Here is a 27,244-nt window from a genome sequence, read left to right as displayed (position 1 = left end):
AAACTTCTTGTCTAGAAAGCATCAACTCTATATGCTGTAAATAAAACTCCAAAAAGGTGTGAGAAACAAGTCAAGCAAGATAACTTACTCCACCAACTCTTGAACAAAAAAGGGCAATCTCTGAATAGTAATTTCTTGACACCCAATGTCTGTGGCACCCATTCTCTCACTATGCATGTATGTGTCAGAGGAAGATGATACTTTTATGGCATAATGGAATCAAGAGTATGGAAGACAATGTACTCTTCGTTAATACCTGAGGAAACTACCTTCCTAGAATAATAAACCAAGATGTACGTAAATGTTTTTTGTGTCAGTATTTATATTGAATATATAAAACACACAGTTAATTCCTTAACTCTAACACTATTAAATTCACATCAATAGTGCTGATGTACTACTGTGAGTTATTTCAACAACCCCACCTTAGAAAACTAAGTTAATCCAAGTGAAAATATGGATTTCTTTTCTAGGACAGAGTAATTCACAGATGTTAGTTTATAACTATGAAATCAATAAAAGTAAATAAAAATCCCTTCAATACGTAGTAACAAATGAGCCATGTAGTATAAATGTGGTATACTGAAAAACCACCTCCTTTCAGAAATACCAATATTGAGAAGTGTAGCTACTGAGACTTTGGTTAACGCCTATTGAAAAAGGAATGTCAGAAGAATGTGAGTTATATAAATAAAATCATAGTGTCAGTATGTTGGAGAAAGCCATCCTGGGTACAAGGCAGGAAATGTGTGTGTATTAATTTATAGCTCAAAATATTAATAGTAAAAATAGACAAAAAGTGATTGTGAACCAGAAAGAGTTCAGGTTTCTTTGAAGAGCCTGGTTGAGATGGTGTGTATGTAAAACAACTGAATGAAGATGTAAGCTGGTATTGTGGTACTGTGATGATTTAAACCACAAATGCCTTCCCTATTTAAATATTCCAATCAGTACTGTTAGGACACGTACCTCGGAGAATTCTTTCCTCATGGCAACGAAGAAAGTCCCAGATTCTAACAGTGCCGTCATCAGAGCATGTAGCAAATTTATTATCCGTGGGTGAGAAACTGTTACGTGAAGACACACAGCAGGGGAAAGAAGTCAGCATTTCACAGGTTATCTGCGCATCTCAGACAGGGAAAAATAAAACACTGCGCTGCGCAATAAACAGGAGAGGGAAGCATCCAACAGTGAAGGGCCTTAAAGAGAGTGCTGTTAGCTAACATAACCTATCTCAACAAAAGAATAATTCACAGTAGCTGCTTCTTAGTTTCCAATCATCGATATTCAGAGAATTTAATGAGGGTATTATTAGTACTAATGCTATCCAGACTCCCCACAGTACAGTATTTCCTATGGTATCCACAGAAAACATAGAGCTGATTAAGTATATAACTAAACAAATTCTCTTTGCAATATTCCTATGAAGTCTTTTAAAATCACATAGGAATACTGCTCAAAAAAAACTAGCATCAGCTTCTGCTTTGAACTTCATATAATGATAAACTGAAAAGTTTCAGGCAGGCTGTTTTAAGACTAGTTGTTAAAACATTCCTTCATTTGATGTTTCTCACTTATGTAAAAGGTTTGTGGAAAATGTTCACACCTTCTTTCACAGAAGTTATCCCATAAATGTTACGCTTTTGGAGAAAACTAACATGGGGATATTCCAACTGTTTAAAGCCAAAGAATATGCTGCAAAGGAGGGATCCATTTCTTCCTCCCTGTAAAAGACCATCAAGTTTCTCATTTAACTCTAAGAACTCCCCTGAACTTCTGAACCTTATGCTTAAGAAAGGATCACTTTTGAAAACTCAATGTATAGTCAGGAGAATAAGGCACAGTCTTTGCAGATGTGTGTTTATCCAGTAAGTCTTTGTTAAGATTCTGAAAGTAGAAACAAGTGACTACAGTGGACGATGTTTCTATAAAGATGTCAACCTCCTCCCTCGTGTGGGTGGCACACCATAAAGACTGCTGCTTAGCTTTCTTCTGAAGCTGCAGCATTTCTTCAAGCTTGTTTTTGAAACTTTTTCTTTTCCACTTCTACTATACATATCTCACTGATATGTAAAAATATACAACTTAATGAAAATATTTTAAACTCCCACTTATCATACATTTGCATTACTGATGTCATCAACAGTGAATCAGAAGGAAAGTCCTACAGTCTTCTTGACAATGGTCTGCTTACAGCTCCAAAGCTTGAAAGAACCCGCTCATTAATCCATTAATGTTTGCCACATCCAGAGTTACTTGGAGAGTTTTTAGCCCTACTATACTTTCCTTTTGAAGTCGTGGCATAACCAAGCCAACCAGGTCTTCACTTAAGCCTTTTTTTTTTCTTGTATTTTGTGAGAACTCTGAAGGTGTTTTCTGTAGGCTTTAGATTTTATTCAGTTGTATAATTAAAGACTGAATTCTTTATTTGGAATGAAATATTCTTGTCTTACATAGTAGGTAATAAAAATGAATAACGTATACACATTATTAACCATAAATGAAAAGAGAAAACCAGTGCAAAATGCGGCAGACAATACATCTCTAACATATTGCAAAGGCTCATATCGGGACAACACTACTTCAGGAAAGTGCCAGCAAAATGGTGAATGTGTGAAAACAAAGAAAAATATTGTGTTTATAGGGTGCAAAAAGTTTCCCAGAATCTGACAGAACCCATGCATCTCTGCACCCAGAATACACTTAGAGAATAATTTAACCATGACAATAGGGACTACAGAAAATGGTATATTGTGTATAAACCTGGCCTCTCTAATCGCCTCCTTATGTGCCTGGAACATCTTGACGTTGTTCATGTTCGACTGCCAATATTTCACATATCCTCCGTGGTCTGCTGTCAACATCCACATGTCATTATGTGACCAAGTCATGGCTCTCACTGGGCTATCATGAGCCTGTGAAAACACAAAACATTTATAAACGTCATATCAAAGACTATACGATGGAAGGCAATGATCTGTCCAACTGTAAGTTTTAAAAGGCCAATAACACAGAATGATGCTACCATCTGATGATTACTGTTACCTGTAATATTGTTTCAAAATTGAAAGTGAGTCCATTCCACAAGGTGAACTCCCCACTAGAAGCTCCAGTGACCAACCTTCTTCCTTCTGGAGTCCACTGGGAAAGAAAAAGACATTATACAAGGTCACAAATCCACAACCTTAATTCACTTTTAAAACACTCAGAAAGTCTTTATAAAATATCTAACAATTGGCATTAAGTGGACAATACATTCACTTCAGAATATGGCTCAGATTTACAAGCAAATATTTAGCCAGAAAAGAAATTAACACAGTCCAACAAAAGCTCTAGCACTTAGTTCAGTAAGTAAATTAAAAAGAGTAAATGCGTTACAATTACCTGTTAAGTTACACACACCTAGGCACCCTAAAGAGCATTTCAAAACAGAATATCTGAAGATCTACTTTTTCTAGAATACATGGAAGATCAACGTATTATTTATTAATAAGATCATCAGTCACCAGAAAAACTCAGAGACTGAATGAGTGAAAGATTGGGTTTATTACAGCTGCTAGTGGACCATTCAGGCAGACAAGTTACCAGTGTTTTATGAAAATAACAAAACAAAACAGTATAACAATAAATATCAATTTAAGGAAATCAAGGCTATCAAATTTTTCTGGAAACTAAATGAATAATACATATAAAGTTCTCCTTCATTCACAATATCAAGCAGTGATAAGTCTCATGCTAATCTAGCATCAAACCAAAAAAAAGCAATACAACAGAGGCATGACTAACAGTACCCCAGTATTTCAAGTCACAATCTGCATTCTGAAGGAATCTGTGGCATATGCTTATCAACTCAAAACAGAACGTACTTTTTCTTTTATTTTCAAGTTTCTATGAAAGATTACACACATTTTCCATAGATGTAAACACAAGAAATATCAATACAACAATCCTACATTCCCCTGTAAAAAGTGTGACACGGCTGAAAAATACAAGGGTGCTTATAGGATGAGACATACGAAATCAAGTTTATTTGGTAAATTACACGGATACACATGACAAGTCAGCCTTTTACTGCTTACCTGAAGATCATGATTTTGATGATCATTAAAAAAAAAAAAACCCTTCTACTTTCCTAGTTTCTGTTATCTGCTATGGATCCCAACTCGGTAAAGACTACAGGCTACCACACTGTAGACGCAGGACCCACAGTCTTTATGTCTTTAACACCTGTAATCTGGACTTCTCTCCACTATGTGCAAATTTCCTAAGACCTTATAGCCTGATTCCCAAATGAGCAATTTACCCATCTAACGAGATACACGGAATGCTCAGATTCTATTCACCTCAAAAAGGTTTTCTCTGTTATGCTAACAAGAAATTAAAATTAGCTGCACATCATACTCCTTTTACCAAATCCTCTGCCATACAAAATTACACTACAAATTGGTTGGCTCTACTAACACAAAAGCCATTCAAATAATGTTCCTTTTCTAATGTTTTCTACTGTAATAGGCCTCTGAAACAAAGAGGAGGCCTGACTGTCACATTTGTATGGAGCTGAAGCCAGCATCTCTTCCAGCCCTCTCAGTTCGCTGGGCTGTCTATCACACCTCTTTAATAAGAAGACCTGCTTATTTTGCTCATTTGCCACAAATGTCTTTCCTCTGTCCCATTATTTTTTCAATTCTTATTCGCTCAAGTTTGCCTATTAACTATCTTACATTTCTGGACTTGATATACTGCTAACCAACAAATACTTTCTTACTAGCAAAACACATACACAAAAAGATTATACTATTATCTATAGGAATATGAGCTGGATGCCTGGGACACAGAGATGGGAAGACTTCCTTATTACAAACCCTTCAAATTTTAATAATCTGAACCATGTCAATGTACTGTTTATTTTAATATTATATTTTAAAAATTTTAGCAAAAATGTATTGAGTACCCACAATGTACCTTCACTGATGACAACTATGGTCCACCACTGGACTTCAGCTCTTCTTGGGTGTTTCCCTTCCTAGTAACCCTAAGAGTTTTGATTCATCTTGAGATGCTGTTCTCTAAATTGCAACAAAACATTTCTATTCAAGAGCAAGTCAGACACCTGCTGCAATATATATCCGTGGCTAGCTCAGAGAGAATTCTACAGAAAATTGCAACATAAAAGCAATCCAAAAGTACTACCTTACTAAATTTGGATATAATAAATAAACTGGACATTCCAAAATAAAAATAGAAGCAATACACTGATTTTTATCCCAGTTATATATTTTAAACAATGCTTCATTTTCTTTGTCCTATTAAATATATTTGCAGGCTAATTTTTCAAAATTAACTTTTCCAAAAAGTATCAAAACAGAATACTTACCCTGACAACAAATACTGGACATTTTACTTTATTTGTTGATGTTCGGACAAACTTTGTTGTTACTGCATTCATAGGATTATTCAACATCCCAATAGGTGGAACCAGCTACAAAAAAATAAAATTATATTTAAAGAGCTTTTGACATGGTACGGTAATTATTTCAACATTTAAAGACAAATTCAGGACCATACAGGACAGTATTGTAATATATTAGTCTATAATAATCAAATGAAGAAAATGAAAGTACAGGAAAGTTAAATGCCTATTATTTATTACTAAATAAACAACAAAATCAAGTGCCAGATTTCTCAAATTACTTCTCGAAGTCAACACACTTAAACATATTCATAAAAAGCAAGGTTTAAAATGAACTTCTCTGTTATAAAGACTCATAGGCAGTGCAACCTTTTGCTGGACATTGCTTTAAGCCCCAAATCAAAAGTTCATCCATCATCAGATTAAAAGAAAAATTTAAATGCAGGTTAAAAAAAAGAACATGGTTTATGCAGATACACTATCCTTTCAGGAACGTTATTAAAAAAAAATGTAAAAAGAAAAGTCCATGTTTAAATTAGAGATCTCATAGTTCCTAGGTCTAAGCAAAGAGGTTTTTATTAAGCTAATATGACATATCTTATACTTACATCATTATAATAACCTGCATCAGGCTGAATTGCTCGCATATCTCTCTGGTCTCTTTGCCATATTCTATTCTGTTAAAAATCAATCAATCAATCAATCATCAATCAATCAATCAATATATAGTCTAATTATACTCAACTTGAAACTTAAGTAAATATTTACAGAATGTAAGCTGTCATCAAATGGGGAGAAAGAAGAATAAAACTTTTTCACCATGTTCTAAAACATAGATAATAGTGTTTATCTTAAGAGATTTCCCCCTTTTCCTACTGACATTGCTTAGAATTTCCTCTCTTTGCTCATATTATGCCCAACCAATCATCCAAGATGCTGTTGACCCCAACACATTCTCATAGACAGACATTCCCAATTCCTTCAAATTCCTCAGCACAAAACAATTCCTGTTATCCTCGTCTTGGTTTTCTTAACTCCTCCCAAACTCTCTCAGTCTAGTTTTTCAACTGAAACATCTGAAAAAGCCTAAGTCTACCTTTACCTCAGAATGAGTATTTTTCTGCTAAGTCCCTGCAACACAGTAATTAGGCATAGAGGTCTTTTAGCAATCTGTCTCAGGTAATGAAAAGCAGACAAATTTTCTTCATAGGAAGCAAAACAGACCAAATCCCAATTAAAGTGGAGATGGTAATAAAAAGCAAATCAGAGACTTTAAAAAGGTTAAGATAAATAAATAAAGAACTCACAGGGCAGATCTGTCAAGCTGACCCAGGCTTAGGTAGACCCTACTCTGCCTTCACACGCCATATTAGAGTTTCACCCGAGAAGACTGTAGCAACCCTCTAAGTAAACAGAGGCCCTCTCCTTGAGGGCCTTGGAGAGTCCAGCGTACTGGACATGCACGTCACTATTCTGAACACATGCTCTCGCACAAATATCCTTATGCTGGTAATCTCGACATTTTACATGCACTACAAGTTTAATGAGTGCTTTACAACTGGAACAAAAGTACTCTCTTCTGATATATGTTGTGAACCTTTAGAACAAAGTGTATTTTTAAACTAGAGTCTTTAAAATTTTTTGAGATTATTCGTGCATTCAGAGGGAAAAAAAAACCCCACCCAGTACTCTATTTAATTGAGGTTACTGGCCTCATTTGAAATGTTATTTCATCCTCCTAATGCAAAAAACACAGGTATACTCATTACCCTACATTTTAAAACTTTTCTTTTTAAAAAACTGAAGTTTGGTCATCTAAAGCCCATTAACTGAACTTACCTCCAAATACTTAATTACAGATGGATTATAGTCTATGGTTTTTCGGTTTACTGCTTTTCTCATTCGTTTTCCATCAAAGGTAAGCTGCTGCATCGCTTGCTGCTGTGCAAAATCTGGTCGCTTATAAAACAGTTGTCGAGGTGCCTGATGTTGGAACCTTGGCATATGGAAAAACCGCGGAGGAGAACCAATTTCTGTAGCCATGGCGATGTTTTCGTTCTATGACACCTGGGAAAGGAAAAGTACTTTCACTACAAGTATGTCAGCACTGTAACACTACCAGAAAACATTTTTAAATGAACTTTTTTTTTACATTCCTATACCTTTCTCTAATATGCACCATTTCTAGCTTTTAGTCAACCTATTTACAAAATGAACTATTTGACTTAATGGCAGAAACCAGTTACAATTTGAAAAAAAGGTCAATTCACAGATTAAGTGTTAGTATTTGTTGTAGGGGTTTCCCTGGTGGTCCAGTGGCTAAGAATCCACTTGCGATGCAGGGCACACTGGCTCAATCCCTGGTCCAGGAAGATGTCATATACCATGGGACGACTAAGCCCGTGAGCCACAACTACTGAGCCCACGCTCGAGCCCAAGGACTGCGCCTACTGAGCCCACGTGCTGCAATCACCGAGACCCACGCACCCTAGGGCCCATGTTCTGCAGCGAGAAGCTCGAGCGCGGCAACCAGGAGAGCCCTGCTCGCCCCAGCTAGAGACAGCGCCTGCAGAGCGACGGGGACCCAGCTCAGCTCCCCAGACAGGGGTGAACAGACGGTTTAATGAGTGTTTGCTGTGAAATTTAGCCTGGTGGAAGGAAACGTCTGTTTTTAAGAGCTTGGGGCAAGTGTATTTTGTACGTGTAGGGTGGCTAAACTGCAGGGGGAAGCTAGGTATAATCACTGAGAACTGTTCACATTTTTAAAATGAAGTTTTCATCACATGTTTGATAATAAAACAGATCATTTTAAGTTTATTGTAAGACCCTCAGTTTATACAACAGTCATTAAAAAAGAAGCTTAAGCTTCATTTCTATCCTCTTAAATTTCTTAGGACGAGTATAAAAAGTAGAATCAACTATCTTATTTTATATGAATACTAAAAGTATGTCTATCTAATTTCAGGCTCAAAATAATAACAACCATAGAAACATTTTTTCTCAGTATGTACACCTACATTTCCATACAGGTAATATTAGGCTAACATCTGAAGAAAAAAATTTTAGGGGCTTAGTTTTTCAACTTTAGAGCTCTCCAATTAAATTTACATTCCAATAATTCAAATGTGCATGAATTAAAAACACATTTCAAGCACAAAATCAATCACATCTGATTTTAAAAATCAGATCATGAAAAATACATTAAGGGTATTAGCATTTCTGCATTTTTACTACAAAAAGAGCAATGACTATTTTTCTATATTCTTACATTTGCCTTTCTTAATTCAAGACACTAAATTAAGGACCTGAAAATAAATTTGTGATTTCCTCTGGATGAAAATCAGTACTACTTAATACATCCTTGTGTCTCCTGAAACCATCTGATAATGGTAACAGAAAGGAAATGAAGGAAGAAAGGTGGGAGTGGGGAGGTTAAGTACTGACTCCCACGATACCAAAAATAAATAGGAACTTCCCTGGAGGTCCAGTAATGTAAGGGACTTGGGTTTACTCCCTGGTCGGGGAACTAAGATCCCATATATCTTGGGGCAACCAAGCCCATGTGCAGGAACAAGATATGCCCATGTGTCGAAACGAAGACCCAGCACCGACAGACAAACTTTTGAAATTAAATGAATTTTTCTTAATTTGAGAAATAAAACATGTTGTTGTGGTTGTTGTTGTTCAGTTGCTAAGTCATGTCCAACTCTTTTCAACTCCATGGACTACAGCATATGAGGCTTCCCTATCCTTCACTACATTCCAGAGTTTGCTCAAACTCGTCCATTGAGTCAGTGATGCCATCCAACCATATCATCCTCTGTTGCCCCTTCTCTTCCGGCCCTCAATCTTTCCTACCATCAGGGTCATTGCCAGTGAGCTGGCTCTTGAAGTTTTGGAGCTTCAGCATCAGTCTCTCCAAAGAATATCAGGGTTGATTTCTTTTAGGGTTGACTGGTTAGATCTCCTTGCAGTCAGTCCAAAGGACTCTCAAGAGTCTTCTCTAGCACCACAGTTCAAAAGCATCAATTCTTCAGAATTCAGCCTTCTTTATGGTCCAGCTCTCACATCCATACATGGACTACTGGAAAAACCATAGCTTTGACTATATACACTTTTGTCAGCAAAGTGATTCCTTTGCTTTCTAATTTGCTGTCTAGGTTTGTCATAGCTTTCCTTCTAAGGAGCAAACGTCTTTTAATTTAATTGATGCAGTCATCGTCCACAGTGACTTTTCAAGCCCAACAAAATAAAATTTGTCACTGCTTCCACTTTTTCCCCTTCTATCTGCCATGAAGTGATGGGACCGGATGCCATGATCTTAGTTTTTTGAATGCTGAGCTTTAAACCAGCATTCTCTCTTTCCTCTTTCAACCTCATCAAGAGGCTCTTCAGTTCCTCTTCACTTTATGCCATTAGAGTTGCTGGGAGAAACAGCAACAGCCTCAGATAAGCAGATAATACCACTCTAAATATGAGGCTGTTGGTATTTCTCCCGGCAATCTTGATTCCAGCTTGAAAGTCATCCAGCCTAGCATTTTGCATGCTGTACTCTTCAGAGAAATTAAATAAACAGGGTAACAATACACAGCCTTCACATAGTCCTTTCCCAGTCTTGAACCAGTTCATTGTTCCATGTCCAGTTTTAACTGTTGCTTCTTGACTGGCATATAGGTTTCTCAGGAGATAGGTATGGTGGTCTGATATTCCAATTTCTTTGGAATTTTCCACAGATTGTTGTGTCCCACAAAGTCAAAAGCTCTAGTGTAGTTAATGAAGCAGAAGTCAATATTTTTCTGGAATTCTCTTGCTTTCTCTATGATCCAACAAATGTCGGCAATTTGAACTCTGGCTCCTCTGACTTTTCTAAACCCAGTTTGCACACCTTAAGTTCTTGGTTCACGTACTGCTAAGACCTAGCTTGAAGGCTTTTGAGCACTACCTTGCTAGCATGTGAAATGAGTGCAACTGTACGGTTGTCTGAACATTCTTTGGCACTGTCTTTCTTTGGGACTGAAGTGCGAACTGATCTTTTTCAGTTCTGTGGCCACTGCTGAGTTTTCCAAATTTGCTGGCATACTGAGTGCAGCACTTTAACAGCAAACCTTTGAGGATTTTAATTAAACAGCTCAGCTGGAATTCCATCATCTCCACTAGCTTTGTTCATAGTAAAATAATAAAACATAAATGTAGTATTATTTCCACTACTCTGGAACAATTCCAGAAGACCCTAACAAATGTTAATTTGTAATGAGCTGAGACAGGGCTTCCCTGGTGACTCAATGGTAAAGAATTCACCTCTAAATGCAAGAGATGCAGGTTGGATTCCCTGACTTGGGAAGATCCCCTGGAGAAGGAAATGGCAACCCACTCCAGTATTTTTACCTGAGAAATCCCAAGGAAAGAGGAGCCTGGCGCACTATAACCCATGGGGTCACAAAGAGTCGGACACAACTTAGCAACTAAAGACAACAGTGCAATGAGTACCATTCTGTCTCTCTTTTCAAGCTGTGTAGGTATGAATTAAACAGACTGCAACTGCCTCAATAGAGCTGGTGAGGGAATCTGTTTATTCAGCTATCCCACGAATCCAATTAAGTTTCAGCATCCAGACTTCAACTGAAGGCTTTAATTTCGATGCCTCTGTCAATAATTCTAAAAGAATGCAGCTTTGGTAAGTATACTTTTAAATTACTATTTTTTCACTTTATAATCATCAAATTTCTAATTTTATTAAAATAAAATTATCTTAATATTCTAGTTTCTATTATTTCTATCAAATGAGAATCAAGATTTTTACACATATGAAAAGAGGCTTAATTATTCAGCCAAAAAAACAAGGGAATGAAGTGCTGACATATGCTACAACATGGATAACTCTCAAAACCACTACATAAACAAAAGAAGCCAAAGATAAAAGGTCACATAATATATGCCTTCAGTTCAGTTCAGTTCAGTTCAGGTGCTCAGTCGTGTACGACTCTTTGCAACCCCATGAATTGCAGCATGCCAGGCCTCCCTGTCCATCACCAACTCCCGGAGTTCACTCAGACTCACGTCCATCGAGTCAGTGATGCCATCCAGCCATCTCATCCTCTGTCGTCCCCTTCTCCTCCTGCCCCCAATCCCTCCCAGCATCAGAGTCTTTTCCAATGAGTCAACTCTTCGCATGAGGTGGCCAAAGTACTGGAGTTTCAGCTTTAGCATCATTCCTTCCAAAGAAATCCCAGGGCTGATCTCCTTCAGAATGGACTGGTTGGATTTCCTTGCAGTCCAAGGGACTCTCAAGAGTCTTCTCCAACACCACAGTTCAAAGGCATCAATTCTTCGGCGCTCAGCCTTCTTCACAGTCCAACTCTCACATCCATACATGACTATTGGAAAAACCATAGCCTTGACTAGACGGACCTTAGTCGGCAAAGTAATGTCTCTGCTTTTGAATATGCTATCTAGGGTGGTCATAACTTTTCTTCCAAGGAGTAAGCGTCTTTCAATTTCATGGCTGCAATTACCATCTGCAGTGATTTTGGAGCCCAAAACAATAAAGTCTGACAATGTTTCCACTGTTTCCCCATCTATTTGCCATGAAGTGATGGGACTGGACGCCATGATCTTCGTTTTCTGAATGTTGAGCTTTAGGCCAACTTTTTCACTCTCCTCTTTCACTTTCATCAAGAGGCTTTTTAGTTCCTCTTCACTTTCTGCCATAAGGGTGGTGTCATCTGCATATCTGAGGTTATTGATATTTCTCCCAGCAATATATGCCTTCATGTATACTCAAATCCAGAAAAGGTTAACACACAGTGACAAAAGTGCATTAGTGGTTGGCAGGCAAAGGGAAGAATGGGAATGGAGCTTCCTTTGATGATGATGGAAATATCTGGAACCAGGCAGAGGTGGCAGTTGCACAACACTGAGAATACACTGAGTAGCACTGAATTGGACACTACAACGGTTAGGACAGTGAATTTTATGTTATATGACTTTTACCTCACTTAAAAAATAGGGGTTTAGTCCACTGGAAAAATATTTCATATGGAGTAAAGGGAACACTGGCAGGCTACAGACCATGGAGTCACAGGAGTCAGATCCAGCTTCGTGATTAAGCACCGCCACAGATGAAGTGGCTACAGGAAGCTGACGGTATTAAGGTGGGTGATGGGCACATGGATATAAAGCACTAACCAAGAGCCAAACCTACGATCTACTGTACAAAGATGAGAAAACATTTGAAGTCAATGCTGAAGTCAAATGCAAGCCAAACCTAGGATCTACTGTACAAATATGAGAAAATTTTGAAGTCAATGCTGAAGTCAAATGCAAGCCAATCAATATGTTGTTACTAACACTTTTAAATAATTCACTAGTTAAAGCTAGAAAAAAAATACTACTCTTTCATTTAAGACATCACAGGTACTTAAGATCCATGCTTCCAATTCAGGGGGCCCAGGTTCCATACTTCGCTGGGGAACTAAGACCCCACATGCCACGAGGTATGTCAAAAACAAGACTAAACAAAACACAGTTCAGCTCGGTTACTCAGTCGTGTCCAATTCTTTGTGAATCCATGGACAAATAGATATAAAGCTTTCAAAAAGATTTTACAGAGGGTGGGAGAAAATATATTTCCATTTACTGATCTGTTGATAAAACTTGTTCAGAAAAAAAAAGGCCTTTCACTTTTCCGTGAATGGTCAAGTACCACTTGTGTTCTAGAAAGAAAGGTCCAGCATGAAGAAAGAGAGAAAAAAAAAAAAGTATATTCCAAATCAAAATCCAGCCCTAAAATAAAACATAAACAAACCTCCTGACAATACAGTAATCAATCTTCATAAATGTCTTAACACACATCAGAATCACTTCATGCAAACCACTATAACTTGTCCAAAGTCAAAAACAAAGCCATTTAGTGGTTGCTATGAGCTGAGGTGTGTCCTTCACAAATTCCTATGTGAAGTCCTAACCTCCAATACCTCAGAATATGACTGTATTTGGAGATAAAGCTCTGATTCTTATGACTAGCACTCTAATCAGAAGAGGAGATTATGACACAGACATGCACAGAAGGAGAGCCATGTGAAAACAAGGGAAGACAACAGCCATCTACAAGTCAGGTCAAGAAGAGAGGTCTCAGGAGAAACTAACCCCCTGCCCACATCTTAATCTTAGACTTCTAACTTGCAAAACTGTGCGAAAATTGTTTTCTGTTTAAGCCACCCAGTCTATGGCACTTTGTCCTGGCAACCCAAGCAGATTAACACAGAGGCAGAGCAAAGCACCTAGACCTGCTGATCCTCCTTCAACATGGGTTGCCAAAAGATGCCTACAATAATGATATAACAGCTCTCTTTGATTGCAACAGCAGAAAACGTGATACATGAGGTTAAAACTGAGTGGCCCAGATAGAAAGAACCGTCAATCAAATCACTGAAACTATGCTTTCCAAGCTTCACTCAGGAGACTGTAATTCAAGGAACCATATAAATAACAAAATACTAAAAAAGAAGAGCTTTACCTTTCATAAAAATAATTACTGTAATTTCTACTCATTGCACTATTCACATTTGAGCTACACTAACAGAAACAACAAATTTAAACTAGTAGTCAGGGTCGTCCCCAAAGCGTATTTATCTCATATCTGAGGTGGAGCATGAGGGAGAGATAGAGGAAATGGGGTAGGGGGAAGGAGGCTGCAGGCAAGACAGAAACTTAGAATGAGAACAAGAAATTTGTGTATGATTATTTAAATACATACCAACAATAGAACCAAACTGCTTAGGAAAAAAAAACTCCACCTGAAACACTGAATTCCTTGTCTTTCTCATACACACTAACCTTCAAAATTTCAAGGAATCGGCACAATTTTACCAAGTGCCTACTTTTTATTGTACCTTGCATCAGGTACAACATATTGTTCTGATTCAACGAATATCACTCCTAAGTTCACAGAACAGATTTCATACTTTGTGGTGTCCGGTCCCCACCTCTAGTTTTGGCAAATACAAAGACTCCTGAATCCACTAAAGTAAGCAGCTTCAAGCTTTCTCCAAAATTAGGCAAGTCATGCAACTTCTCTGCATCTGTTTTCTCAACCTGGACAACAAGTTTAACGTAGATAACTCCAAAGATACTTTTTGCTCAAAGATATTATTTTGTATGAAATATATTATTCCTTTAGCCAATGTACTGATTAGTCTGTGAACAAACTGGAATACCCAGACTTAGTTCTCAAATGCTTGTGCATGCAAATCCATACAAGCATTCTAATTCTGCTTCTTGTCCCAACTATTACAAAATAACCTCTTTTATAATCTTAGTCATCTGATATTACCAAGATTACAGATGAAGATAGGGAAAACAAACAAATGTTCCCTTTTTTTGGCCACACTGCACAGCATGTAGGATCATAGTTCCCTGACCAGTGACTGAACCATGCCTCTTTCACTGGAAGGCAAAGTCTTAACCACTGGACTGCCAAGGAAGTCCCTACACAAATGCTTTTCTTAAAGAAGTCATTACAAGTTTCACGCTGAATTGTGCGAAACAATAACTCATTTCACTGAGACTAACGTCTGATTAAAGTAATAAAAACTATAAAAAATGTAAAAATAAAAACTGTATAAACAAAAACATGATCTGAAAGGATATATGCACCCCAATGTTCATTACAGCACTGTTTACAATAGCCAAGACGTGGTAGCAACCTAAATATCCATCAACAGAGAAACGGATAAAGAAAATGTGCCACATAGACAATGGAGTATTACTCAGCCATTATCAAGAATGAAATAATGCCATTTGCAGCAACATGGATGGTCAAGTGGGTCTTAGGAAGCATCACTATGAACAAAGCTCATGGAGGTGATGGAATTCCAGTTGAGCTATTTCAAATCCTAAAAGATGATGCTGTGGAAGTGCTGCACTAGATATGCCAGCAAATTTAGAAAACTCAGCAGTGGCCACAGGACTGGCCCCCATCCACCCCCAAAGAAAGGCAATGACAAAGAAGGCTCAAACTACCACACAACTGCACTCATTTCACACGCTAGTAAAGTGTGCCCAAAATTCCCCAAGCCAGGCTTCAACAGTACGTGAACCGAGAACTTCCAGATGTCCAAGCTGGATTTAGAAAAGGCAGAAGAACCAGATATCAAATTGCCAACATCCATTGGATCATTGAAAAAGCAAGAGAGTTTCAGAAAAACATCTGCTTCACTGACTACACCATAGCCTTTGACTGTTATTTATTGTTATTATTCCACAATAAACCATGGAAAATTCTTCAAGAGATGGGAATGAATACCAGACCACCTGACCTGCCTCTTGAGAAATCTGTATGCAGGTTAACAAGCAACAGTTAGAACTGGACATGGAAGAACAGACTGGTTCCAAATCAGGAAAGGAGTACATCAAAGCTGTATATTGTCACCCTGCTTATTTAACTTATATGCAGAGTACATCATGAGAAATGCTGGACTGGATGAAGCAAAAGCTGAAATCAAGATTGCCGGGAGAAATATCAATAACCTCAGATATGCAGATGACACCACCCTTATGGCAAAAAGCAATGAACTAAAGAGCCTCTTGATGAAAGTGAAAGAGGACAGTGAAAAAGTTGGCTTAAAACTCAACATTCAGAAAACTAAGGCCATGATGGCATCTGGTCCTATCACTTCATGGGAAATAGATGGGGAAACAGTGGCTGACTTTATTTTGGGGGGCTCCAAAATCACTGCAGATGGTGACTGAAGCCATGAAATTAAAAGATGTTTACTCCTTGGAAGGAAAGTTATGACCAACCTAGACAGCTTATTAAAAGGGCAGAGACATTTCTTTGCCAACAAAAGTCCATCTAGTCAAAGCTATGGTTTTTCCAATAGTCATGTATGGATGTGAGAGCTGGACTATAAAGAAAGCTGAGCACCGAAGAATTGATGCTTTTGAACTGCGGTGTTGGAGAAGACCCTTGAGAGTCCCTTGGACTGCAAGGAGATCCAACCAGTCCATCCTAAAGGAGATCAGTCCTGAATATTCACTGGAAGGACCGAGGCTGAAGCTGAAACTCCTATACTTTGGCCACTTGATGAGAAGAACTGACTCATTTGAAAAGACCCTGATGCTGGGAAAGATTGAAGGCAGAAGAAGGGAACAATAGAGGATGAGATGGTTGGATGGCATCACTGACTCAACAGGCATGAGTTTGAGTAAACTCCAGGAGTTGGTGATGGACAGGGAAGCCTGGCATGCAGCAGTCCATGGGGTCGCAGAGAGTCAGACACGACTGAGCAACTAAACTGAGCGACTAAACTGAACTGAACTGTCACAGAACTTGGAGTTTTCTACAGCGGTTTAAAAAAAAAAAAGACCAAAAAAAAATGAACATTGTATTCTCTCTTGGATGTCCAATCATTGATAAATAGAATCCTGAACAAGTCAGGAGACATTATACTGAGACCATTCCATTAAAATAAAACAAACAGGAAGGAAACTGTTTAAATAAGTAGTTTATAAAAGTTCACATGATTCTGGACTTGTGGACACAGTGGGGAAGGGACAAAGTGGGACAAAAAGAGAAAGCAACATCAACATATATACACTATTAGCTGTAAGATGGATGGCTGATGAGAATGTGCTGCGTAGCACACAGAGCCCAGACTGGCGCTCTGTGATGACCTGTAGAGATAAGATGAGGGGAAGGAAGGGAAGCTAGGGAAGGAGGAGAGGCATGTACAATTATGGCTGATTTGCGTCGTCATACGGCAGAAACCAACACAACACTGTTAACATTTAAAAAATATATTTACATTTAAAAATGGGGAAAAAAATAAAATCAACTCTCCATTAGAAAAAAAACTTCACATAACTGTATCTTGTTGGTAACTAAATATGACATAAAAAATCAATTTCAGTTAATCCTCAGTGTAGGAGTTTTCCAACTTTTATTGCTTTCAGCCTCAGATTTAACTGCACAATATTGTGTACTTACTTGGGGTAAGCAGCTTTGGTTGCATACCTAGGTACAAGGTTACTGAGACATTTTAGTGGATATTGCACTGGATCAGCTTAATGAATGTTTCCTGATACTGTATTTGGGCTTTTACATTCAGTTTTCTGTGCCATTTTAAAGGCACAGAAATATTAAAAATAACTTTAATGCATATGACCACAAATCTGTCTACTTAACTAGACAGTACAACTTAGTATTTCTAAAGTGTGATTCTGGCATAAGGAACCTGTACCATCAACTGTTTTCAATGGAGATAAAGTCAGTGGTTACTGGGTGTGTTTTTCCCCCCTTGTCATTACCATAGAAAGAGGGTTTTCCCATTATTAGTTTTTAAAACTGAATTATACATTAATTTATCAACTGTTCAAATCAATAAAAACTAAGCAAACAAATTCTTACTGGATTACTGAATCATCTTTGCACAAGTAAACAAAACCTATGCCTCAGCTAAGGTAACCATAAAGTGACCTCCCAAATTAAATTAAAGACAAAGAATTCAAACATTCAAGGATGAGCTGAAGTCAGCAGTTCCTAAGGTTAGACTTTAAGGCTCTCAACTTCATTCTGATTTGATAGTAAGGGATATGAACTGGGCAGCTGAGAGTTTTAAAAACTTCTAAGTGATACTTTAGTGTGGCAAAGTTTGGGAACCACGGAACAAAATAACTTAGACAGCCTAGTTATAAAACAGCTGCTTGCTCTTTTTTTAAGAAAACCCATTCTCAGCATCTTGTGGGATCTTCGTTCCACAACAGGAATTAAATCCAGGTCACAGCAGTGAAAATGCCAAATACTAACCAATAGACTGCCATAGAATTCTCTGAAAGAGTTTCTTTAGAGAAGCAAATTCTTATTTCAGGGCTCCTTTACTCTTAAAAATTGAGGCTTCCTTCCCACCGAATTTTTGTTTATTGTGGTATTTATAACCATAGATACTTACCATATTAGAAATTAAAGAAATTAAAATTTAAAAATTAGAAAAATTCAAAGTATTTAGAACAAAGATAAACTCATAATAACTATTTTCCCTTCACCAAAAACAACCAGTGAGAGACGCATTGTGTTTACATTTCTGCAAATCTCTTTAATGTCTAGCTTAACTGAAAACAGCTGAAATCTCATCTTTTTTTTTTTTTAAGTTGGACCTTTTTAAAAAAAATTATTCATTTTACTTTGGCTGCACTGGGTTTTTGGGAGGGCTTTTTAGAGGGCTTTCTCTAGCTGTGGTGTGTAGGCTCTGGAGCACGGGGTCTGTGGTTGTGGCGCACGAGCTTACTCGTTGCTTCGAGGCATGCGGAATGCTCCCGGGACCAGGAGACAAACCTGTGTCCCCTGAACTGGCACGTGGATTCTCATCAAGTGCACCACCACAGAAGTCCTCTTGTCAGCTTTTGTATTCAATCTGTAACAGTACGTTACTTAAAGTACAGGGAAAATGTCTGGGCACACAGAGATATATATTAGGAAACAGGAAGAAAATTATAGGTACTCTTTGATATTCCAACAAAACTTGACGAGTGATAGTTTATTAAATATTAACTATAGTGCAACATCAATAAGCTTTTTGTACTGTTATGTTAAAATACACTGGTTTATTTTTGCACTTTGAAACTTTAAACCATGGGTGATTTTACAACATCATTCACTGATCATTTGCAAAGCAATGGTTCCACAAAATTCGATTATTTCATGTCACACTTCTTATAAAATATATGTAATTTCTATTATAATCATCACTGACCTCATCATAAAAACTACTAACTACTGGGAAAGTCAACCTCACAGACACAAGTTTTCCAAAACTGTAATTCTTGCTTGAAAACTAAATTTTTATCACTGGCAACAAATACTAACAGTTGTTTTCCTTGAAGCAACAGTCTACTTACATTCATCGCCAAGAAAAATATTTAACATATACTCAAGAAGTCTGAATGCCATAGCTCATCACCCTTTCCATTTAAATTTAATACTCTATATACCTTTTAAAATTATAGTTGATTTACAATGTTGTGCTAATTTCTGCTATACAGCAAAGTGATTCAGTTATACATATACATACACACATGCTTTTTAATATTCTTTTCCATTATAGCTTATCACAAGATACTGAATACAGTTCGCTGTGTGATATAGCAGGAACTTGTTCATACAGTCTATATATAATAGTCTAGTCTGTATCTACCAACCCCACATTCCCATTCCATCCATCCCTCCCTCTCCCTCGGCAACCGCCAAGTCTGTACTCTCTGCCTGTGAGTCTGTTTCATAGACAAGTTCATTTGAGTCATAAGTCAGAGTCCACAGAAGATATCATATGGTATTTGTCTTTCTCCTTCTGCCTTAACTTCACTTGGTGTGATAATCTCTGGACCCATCCATATTGCTGCAAACAACATTCCTTTTTATGAATAAAGAGCATTCCACGCTATACACGCACAGATCTTCTTTATGCACTCATCTGCCTATGGGCATTTAGGTTGTTTCCATGTCTTGATTACTGTAATGTATGAACATAGGGGCTGCAGGTACTTTTTGAATTATAATTCTATCCAGATAATACGCCCAGGAGTGGAATTGCTGGATCTATGGCAACTCTATTTACAGCTTTTTGAGGAAGCTCCATACCCTTTTCCCAGAGTAGCTACACTAGTTTTTATTCCCACCAACAGCATAGGAGGGTTCCCTTTTCCCCACACCCTCTCTGGCATTTTTTAATTTGTTCAGTTCAGTCACTCAGTTGTGTCCGACTCTTTGTGACCCCATGGACTGCAGCACGCCAGGCCTCCCTGTCCATCATCAACTCCCAGAGTTTACTCAAACTCATGTCCATTGAGTCAGTGATGCCATGGAACCATCTCATCCTCTCATCCCCTTCTCCTCCTACCTTCAATCTTTCCCAGCATCAGGGTCTTTTCAAATGAGCCAGTTCTTCACAGCAGGTGGCCAAAGTACTGGAGTATCAGCTTCAGCATCGGTCCATCCAATGAATATTCAGGACTGATCTCCTTTAGGATGAACTGGTTGGATCTCCTTGCAGTCCAAGGGACTCTCAAGAGTCTTCTCCAACACCACAGTTCAAAAGCATCAATTCTTCGGCGCTCAGCTTTCTTTATAGTCCAACTCTCACATCCATACATGACTACTGGAAAAACCATAGCCTTGACTAGACGGACCTTAGTCGGCAAAGTAATGTCTCTGCTTTTTAATATGCTATCTAGGTTGGTCATAACTTTCCTTCCAAGGAGTAAGCATCTTTTAATTTCATGGCTGCAGTCACCATGTGCAGTGATTTTGGAGCCCAAAAAAGTAAAGTTTGACACTGTTTTCGACTGTTTCCCCATATATTTCCCATGAAGTGATGGGACCAGATGCCACGATCTTAGCTTTATGAATGTTGAGTTTTAAGCCAACTTTTTCACTCTCCTCTTTCACTTTCATCAAGAGGCTCTTTAGTTCTTCTTCACTTTCTGCCATAAGGGTAGTGTCATCTGCATATCTGAGGTTATTGCTATTTCTCCTGGCAAGCTTGATTCCAGGTTGTGCCTCGTCCAGCCCAGCGTTTCTCATGATGTACTCTGCATATAAGTTAAATAAGCAGGGTGACAATACACAGCCTTGACGTACTCCTTTCCTGATTTGGAACCAGTCTGTTTTTCCATGTCCAGTTCTAACTGCTGTTTCTTTACCTGCATACATACTTCTCAGGAGGCAGGTCAGGTGGTCTGGTATTCCCATCTCTTGAAGAATTTTCCACAGTTTGTCGTGATCCCCACAGTCAAAGGTTTTGGCGTAGTCAATGAAGCAGATGTTTTTCTGAAACTCTTGCGTTTTCAATGATCCAATGGATGTTGGCAATTTCATCTCTGGTTCTTCTGCCTTTTCTAAATCCAGCTTCAACATCTGGAAGTTCACGATTCATGTACTGTTGCGAAGCCTGGGTTGGCAAATTTTCAGTAGATTTTTTCATGAAGGCCAGCCATTCTGACAAGTGTGAGGTGATACCTCATTGTGGTTTTGACTTACATTTCTCTACTAATTAGCAATGCTGAGCGTCTTTTCACATGCTTATTGGCCACCTATGTTTTCTTCAGAGAAATGTCTATTTATATCTTCTGCCCATTTTTTTGACAGGGTTTTTTAAAATATAACTTTAGTTTACAAATTAATCCCTTGTTGGTCACATCATTTACAAATATTTCCTTCCATTTCATAGGTTGTCTTTCATCTTGTTTATGGTTTCCTTTGCTATGTAAAAATTTGTAAGTTTGAATAGGTCACATTTATTAATTTTTGCTTTTATTTCTATTGCCTTGGGTGACTGACATAAGAAAACATTGGTACAATTTACATCAATGAATGTTTTGCGTATGTTCTCGTCTAGGAGTTTCTTAGTGTAGTCTCTTATACGTATTCTTTAAGACATTTTAAGTTTTTGTGTGTGATGTGAGGGTATGTTCTAACGTTATTTATATGAAGCTGTCCAACCTACCCAACACCATTTGCTGAAAAGACTATCTTATCCCCACTGTATATTCTTGCCTCCTTTGTCAAAAATTAACTGACTGTAGGTGTGTGGGGGTATTTCTGGGCTCTCTATTCTGTTCTATTGATCCATATATGCTTTTGTGCCAGTATCATGCATGCTGTTTTGATTACTATAGCTTTGTAATATTGTCTGAAGTCTGGAGGGTGATTTCTCCTGCTTGGTTCTTTTCCCTCATGATTGCTTTGGCAATCCTGGGTCGTTTATGGTTCCATGTAAACTTTAGAATTTGTTCTAGTTCTGTGAAAAACATAATGGGTGATATGACAGGGATCATATTAAATCTGCAGACTGCTTTAGGCAGTATGGCGATTTTAACAATATTAATTCTTCCAATACGAGAGCATGGGATACCTTTTCATATCTCTGAATCATCTTCAATTTCCTTTATTAGTTTTATAGTTTTCAGCATATTAAGCCTTTCACCTTCCTTTTTTCTTTAAAGCAGTTTTTAGCTCCACAGCAAGTTAGCAGAAAGCACAGAATTCCTACACACACAGACACACAGACACACAGACACACAGTGCCCCTCCCCCACAACATTCAGCATCAGAGTGAAAGTTAAAACCAGTGCACCAACATTAATGCATCACTGTCTCTCAAAGCCCGAAGTTTCTATGAGGGTTCATTCTCAGTATTGTACATCCTATGAGTTTTGAAAGACGTACTCAGATTGGCTTCTTTCATGTGGAAATATGTATTTAAACCCCTCTACATCTTTTCCACAATAGGTTAGCTGTTTCCTTTCAATACTAACATTCCATTGTCTGGATGGATCACATTTATCCACTTACCTATCAAGTATAGCTTGGTTATGTAAGTTTTGGCAATTATGAATAAAGTTACTGTAAATATTCATATGGAGGTCTTTTCTATGCACTTAAATATTTTTAACTCATTTGGTTAAACTCCAAGGAATGTGATTACTGGGTCCACTGATAAAGCGTCTAATTTCTTTTGTAAAACAACTAACAAACTGTCCAGAGTGGCTGCACCATTTTGCATTCCCACCAGCAGTGAATGCAACTTCGTGTTGCTCCATATCCTCACCAGCTGTTACTTTTTTGCTATGAACATTCACAGTAGTTTCTGTGTGAACATAAATTCTCATTTGTCTTGAGTAAATATCTAGGACTGAAACTACTGGGTCATGTAAGTTTAACTTTATGGGAAACAAACTGTTACCCAAAGTGGTTGTACCATTTTTGCATTCCCAACAGCCATGTGTAAAAGTTTCAGTTGCTCTCTGCTGTGTGCTCAGTAGCTCAGTCCTAGCTACATCCTCACTAACACTTGGTATATAGTCAGCTAAGTGGAGGACAAGGTTGTCTTGCTTCCTAATCATTCCAAAAGTTGAGAAGTAGTAAAAGACACACACAAGGGCTTCTCAGGTGGTTCAGGGGTAAACACACCCACACCCACCCACACTCACACCCATGGGCTTCTCAGGTGGTTCAGGGGTAAAGAAAACATCTGCCAACGCAGCAGACGTGGGTTTCACTCCTGGTCAGAAGATCCCCTAGAGAAGGAACTGAAAACCCACTCCAGTCTTGCCTGAAAAATCCCACAGACAAAGGAGCCTGGTGGACTACAGTCCATGGGGGGTGCAAAGACGCAAACATGACTTAGCAACTAAGCAGGCATATGAATAAAACTAGGTCTATGACTTCGGTTACTTCTGGTTGTGCTGGGTCTTCACTGCTATGCAAGCTTCTCTGTAGTTACGGTGAGCAGGGCTATGCTGTGGCTCGCAGGCTTCTCACTGCAGTGGCTTCTCCTGTTGTGGAGCACTGATTCTAGGGTACATGGACCACTTGGGTAGATGCAGCTCCCAAGCTCCAGAGCACAGCCTCAAGAGTTGTGGTGCTTGGCCTTAGTTGCTCTGCTGCATACGGGATCTTTCAGGACCAGGGATCGAACCCGTGTATCTCCTGCATTGTCAAGAAGATTCTTTACCACTGGGCCACCAGGGAAGTCCCAAGAAGTAGCATCTTGCTGAGGTTTAATTTGCATTTCCCTAGAGACTAATGATGTAGAAGTCTTTTCAGGTACTTAATTGTCACTCAAATCTTTTCAGCAGAGCTTCTGTTCAAATCTTTTGCCTACTACTGTTAAAGTGGATTGTCTTCTTTCCTTCTTTTATTTTTTGGCCCCACTCGATGGCTTGTAGGATCTTAGTTCCTCAACCAGGGATTTAACTCAGGCCCTTGGCACTGAGAGCAGGGAGCCATAATCACTGGACTTCAGTGGGATTCCCTGGGGCTGTTTTCTTAGTGCTGAGTTTCTAGAGAGTTCTTTCAACAATCTACAAACAAAATCTTTATCAGATATGTGATCTGCAAGTATTTTCTGTCAATCTAACACTTTTCATTCTCTCCATTTCTTTCAGAGTAGAAGTTTCCATGTTAACTAAATCAAACTTACCAATTGATTTTGTGCTTTTGATTATATCTAAGAAGTCTCTATCTAAGTCAAGGCTACAAAGATTTTTCTGTTTGCTTCTGTGTCAATTTTATTGTTTTACATTTCTCAATTATTCTGTAACCAATTACAAAAAAAGACTCTTTTTTCTATTCAACAGCCTTTTGCATTTTCCAGTGGTCTACCTTGACACCCTGATTACTCTAACTGTAAAGAACGCCTTGAAATTAGCTAAATTTCATATCAGACTCTCCAACGATGTTCTTTAGCAAAAGCCTTTTAACAATCTGTGTTTCTTTGTCATTCTATGATTTTCTAAAAGCAGCTTATCATTATCTACAAAAAATGTTTCTGAGATTCTGATCTGGTGGATCAATTTGAGGAGAAATTACATCTTAATGTTTAGTCTTCAAAACCACAAACAGGTAAATTCTCTATAATTGGACCTTCTTTAATTTCTTTCATCAGTATTTTATACTTTTCAGCTCAGAGATCCTGTACACACTTTGCCAAACTTACATCTATTTTTTTGGTGCTACTTAAATGTTAACCAGTTTTGACATAATTCCATTGCTGGTATACAGAAACACAACTAACTGTATAAATTGTCTACATATGCTGAAATCTTACTAAACTCACTAGTTCTAGAAGCTTTCCTGCAGATGTCTTGGGGATTTCTGCAAAGACAATTAAGTCATTTGCAAACAGAGGCAATTTTATTTCTTCTTTTCTGTTCTGAAAGTCCTCTGTACTTTTTTCTTTCCTGTCTTATTGCATTGTTCTAAGTTTTAAGGGCAAAAGCACTGTCTTTCACCACTAAAGTATGTACCATTAAATATGGCATTGTGTTATGACACCCAGTTGTGTCTGACTCTTCATGACTCCACGGATTGTAGCCCTGCCTGGCTCCTTGGTACATGGGATTTGCCAGGCAAGAATACTGGAGTAGACTGCCATTTCCTTCTCCAGGGACCTTCCTGACCTAGGGATCGAACACAGGTCTCCTGCACTGCAAGCAGATTCTTTACTGTCTGAGCCACGAGGGAAGCCCAAATATGACATTAGTCATAAACTTTCATAGTTGCCGCTCATGGGTGAATGATGCTTCCAAGGTGGTGCCAGTGGTTAAGAATCCACCTACCAATGCACAAGATGCAAGAGACAGGAGTTTGATTCCTGGGTTGGGACGATCTCCTGAAGGAAATGGCAACCCACTCCAGTATTCCTGCCTGGAAAATCCCATGGACAGAGGAGCCTGGTGGGCTACAGTCCATGGGGTTGCAAAGAGTCGGACACGACTGAGCATGCACACATTTCAAGATAAGAGAAAATCCCTTCCATTCCTTCCGTGGCATGCCAGAACGCAGTTTCTAAGAATTTTTAGCAGGAAAGTATGAAAAACTGTATCAAATGACTAACCTCTACAAAGACTAGCCTATGAATATGATAAATTACCCCTAACTGATTTTCAAATGTTGAGCAGCCTTTCATTTCCAGAATAAATCCCATTTAGTCATGACTTACTATTTTATAATTGGCTATATGCGAATCACTAATATTTTGTGACTTTTGCATCTGTGTTTGCAAGGTGTACTGATATATTTTACTTTCTTGTATTTGGTTTTGTATTTGGTTTTATATTAAGCCTTATATACTGAGGTGGAAAACATTTCTTCTAACATTTCCTGGAAAAGACTATAAAACCTGTATCATTTCCTCTTTTTTTTTAATTGGTTGCTGGCATGCCAGATCTTAGTTCCCCAACCAGTGATTAAGCCCATGCCCTCTGCAGTGGAAGAGCAGTCTTAATCACTGGACCACCAGTAAAGTCTATTATATCCTCCTTAAATGTTTCATGAACTTCACCTGTAAAACCATCTGAATCTCAAGTTTCCTTTTTGAAAGGATTTTTAACTAAGAAAAAGATGTGTTTCTTTCAAACATATGGACTATTTAGGTTATTTATTTCTTCTTGAGTAGGTTTTAGTAGTTTGTCACTAGAATTGATCATTTTCACTCAAGCTATCAAATTTTAGGGCACAAAGTTTTCCTAGTGTTCCCTCATTGTCATTTAATGTCTGTAAACTCTGCAGTGATAGCCCCTCTTTCATTCCTGGTTAATTTAGGCCCCTGCCCTCTATACTTGCCACACTTCTCTATGAACAGCCTGTCATTCTTTCATGTAAAAAATGGGTTCCATGGGAAAAAGTGAGAATCATCATTACATAACTTGCCATCAAGAGAAATGCCATACTTTCCTAAGTGGGAAAAACTGCTTTACCCATACTTCTCCTTTCATTACACAGTACATATCTGTCTGCTCAGGCTGCCGTAACTACCACAGACTGAAAGACTTACACAACAGAAATTCACTTTCTCACAGTTACGGAGCTGAAAATCTGAAAGCAGGGTATGAGCACCGTCCAAGTCCCAGTGAGGGTTCCCTTCTGGCTTGCCAGCAGCCACCTTCCTCCTGCTTCCTCATAGGGCACAGAAGAGACAGGAAGCTCTCTGATGTCTCTTCCTGTAAAGACACTAATCCCACTACGAAGGCTCTACCTTCACGATTTCATCTAAACCTAAGGATCTCCCAAAGGCCCCATCTCCAAATGTCATTACACTGTTTCAACATACAAATATCACAGGGACACAATTCTGTCCACAGTATACTACACGGTATTTAAAAACCAACATTCAACAATTAACATTTAAGTAAATTATTTTTACTGCTTGCCAATGCCATACTTAAAGCTTTCTTCACTTTAGCTACCAGTGTAAGGAGACAGTAAATATAAACTGACTACTAACACAGCTGGCGCCACTGCCTTGAATCATGTTAAGGAGTCAGCATTTTTACCCATTA

At 38.3% G+C, this 27,244-nt stretch overlaps 1 protein-coding gene across 3 annotated transcripts in view; it reads right to left on the bottom strand.

Annotated features, from left to right (window-relative positions):
- WDR33 (WD repeat domain 33) overlaps nt 1–27,244 on the bottom strand; it is a 114,395-nt gene that overhangs the window by 54,247 nt on the left and 32,904 nt on the right. For 2 of the 3 annotated variants that reach the window (XM_052660918.1, XM_052660926.1), the window contains exons 2-7: nt 7,250–7,477; nt 6,019–6,087; nt 5,375–5,479; nt 3,046–3,141; nt 2,764–2,915; nt 970–1,067 (exon numbers count right to left, since the gene is read on the bottom strand). In XM_052660918.1, the coding sequence (XP_052516878.1) occupies nt 970–1,067; nt 2,764–2,915; nt 3,046–3,141; nt 5,375–5,479; nt 6,019–6,087; nt 7,250–7,453 (724 nt within the window). In that variant the 5' untranslated portion in view covers nt 7,454–7,477. Of the gene's footprint in view, nt 1–969; nt 1,068–2,763; nt 2,916–3,045; nt 3,142–5,374; nt 5,480–6,018; nt 6,088–7,249; nt 7,478–27,244 lie in introns of those variants that run through there. The other variant, XM_052660935.1, reaches the window with a different exon arrangement.

This window comes from Budorcas taxicolor, chromosome 2 (assembly GCF_023091745.1).
Source record: "Budorcas taxicolor isolate Tak-1 chromosome 2, Takin1.1, whole genome shotgun sequence".
NCBI classification, from domain to species: domain Eukaryota; kingdom Metazoa; phylum Chordata; class Mammalia; order Artiodactyla; family Bovidae; genus Budorcas; species Budorcas taxicolor.
The sequence above is the reverse complement of the archived record's forward strand: the minus strand, read 5'-3'. Positions and strand labels throughout refer to the sequence as shown.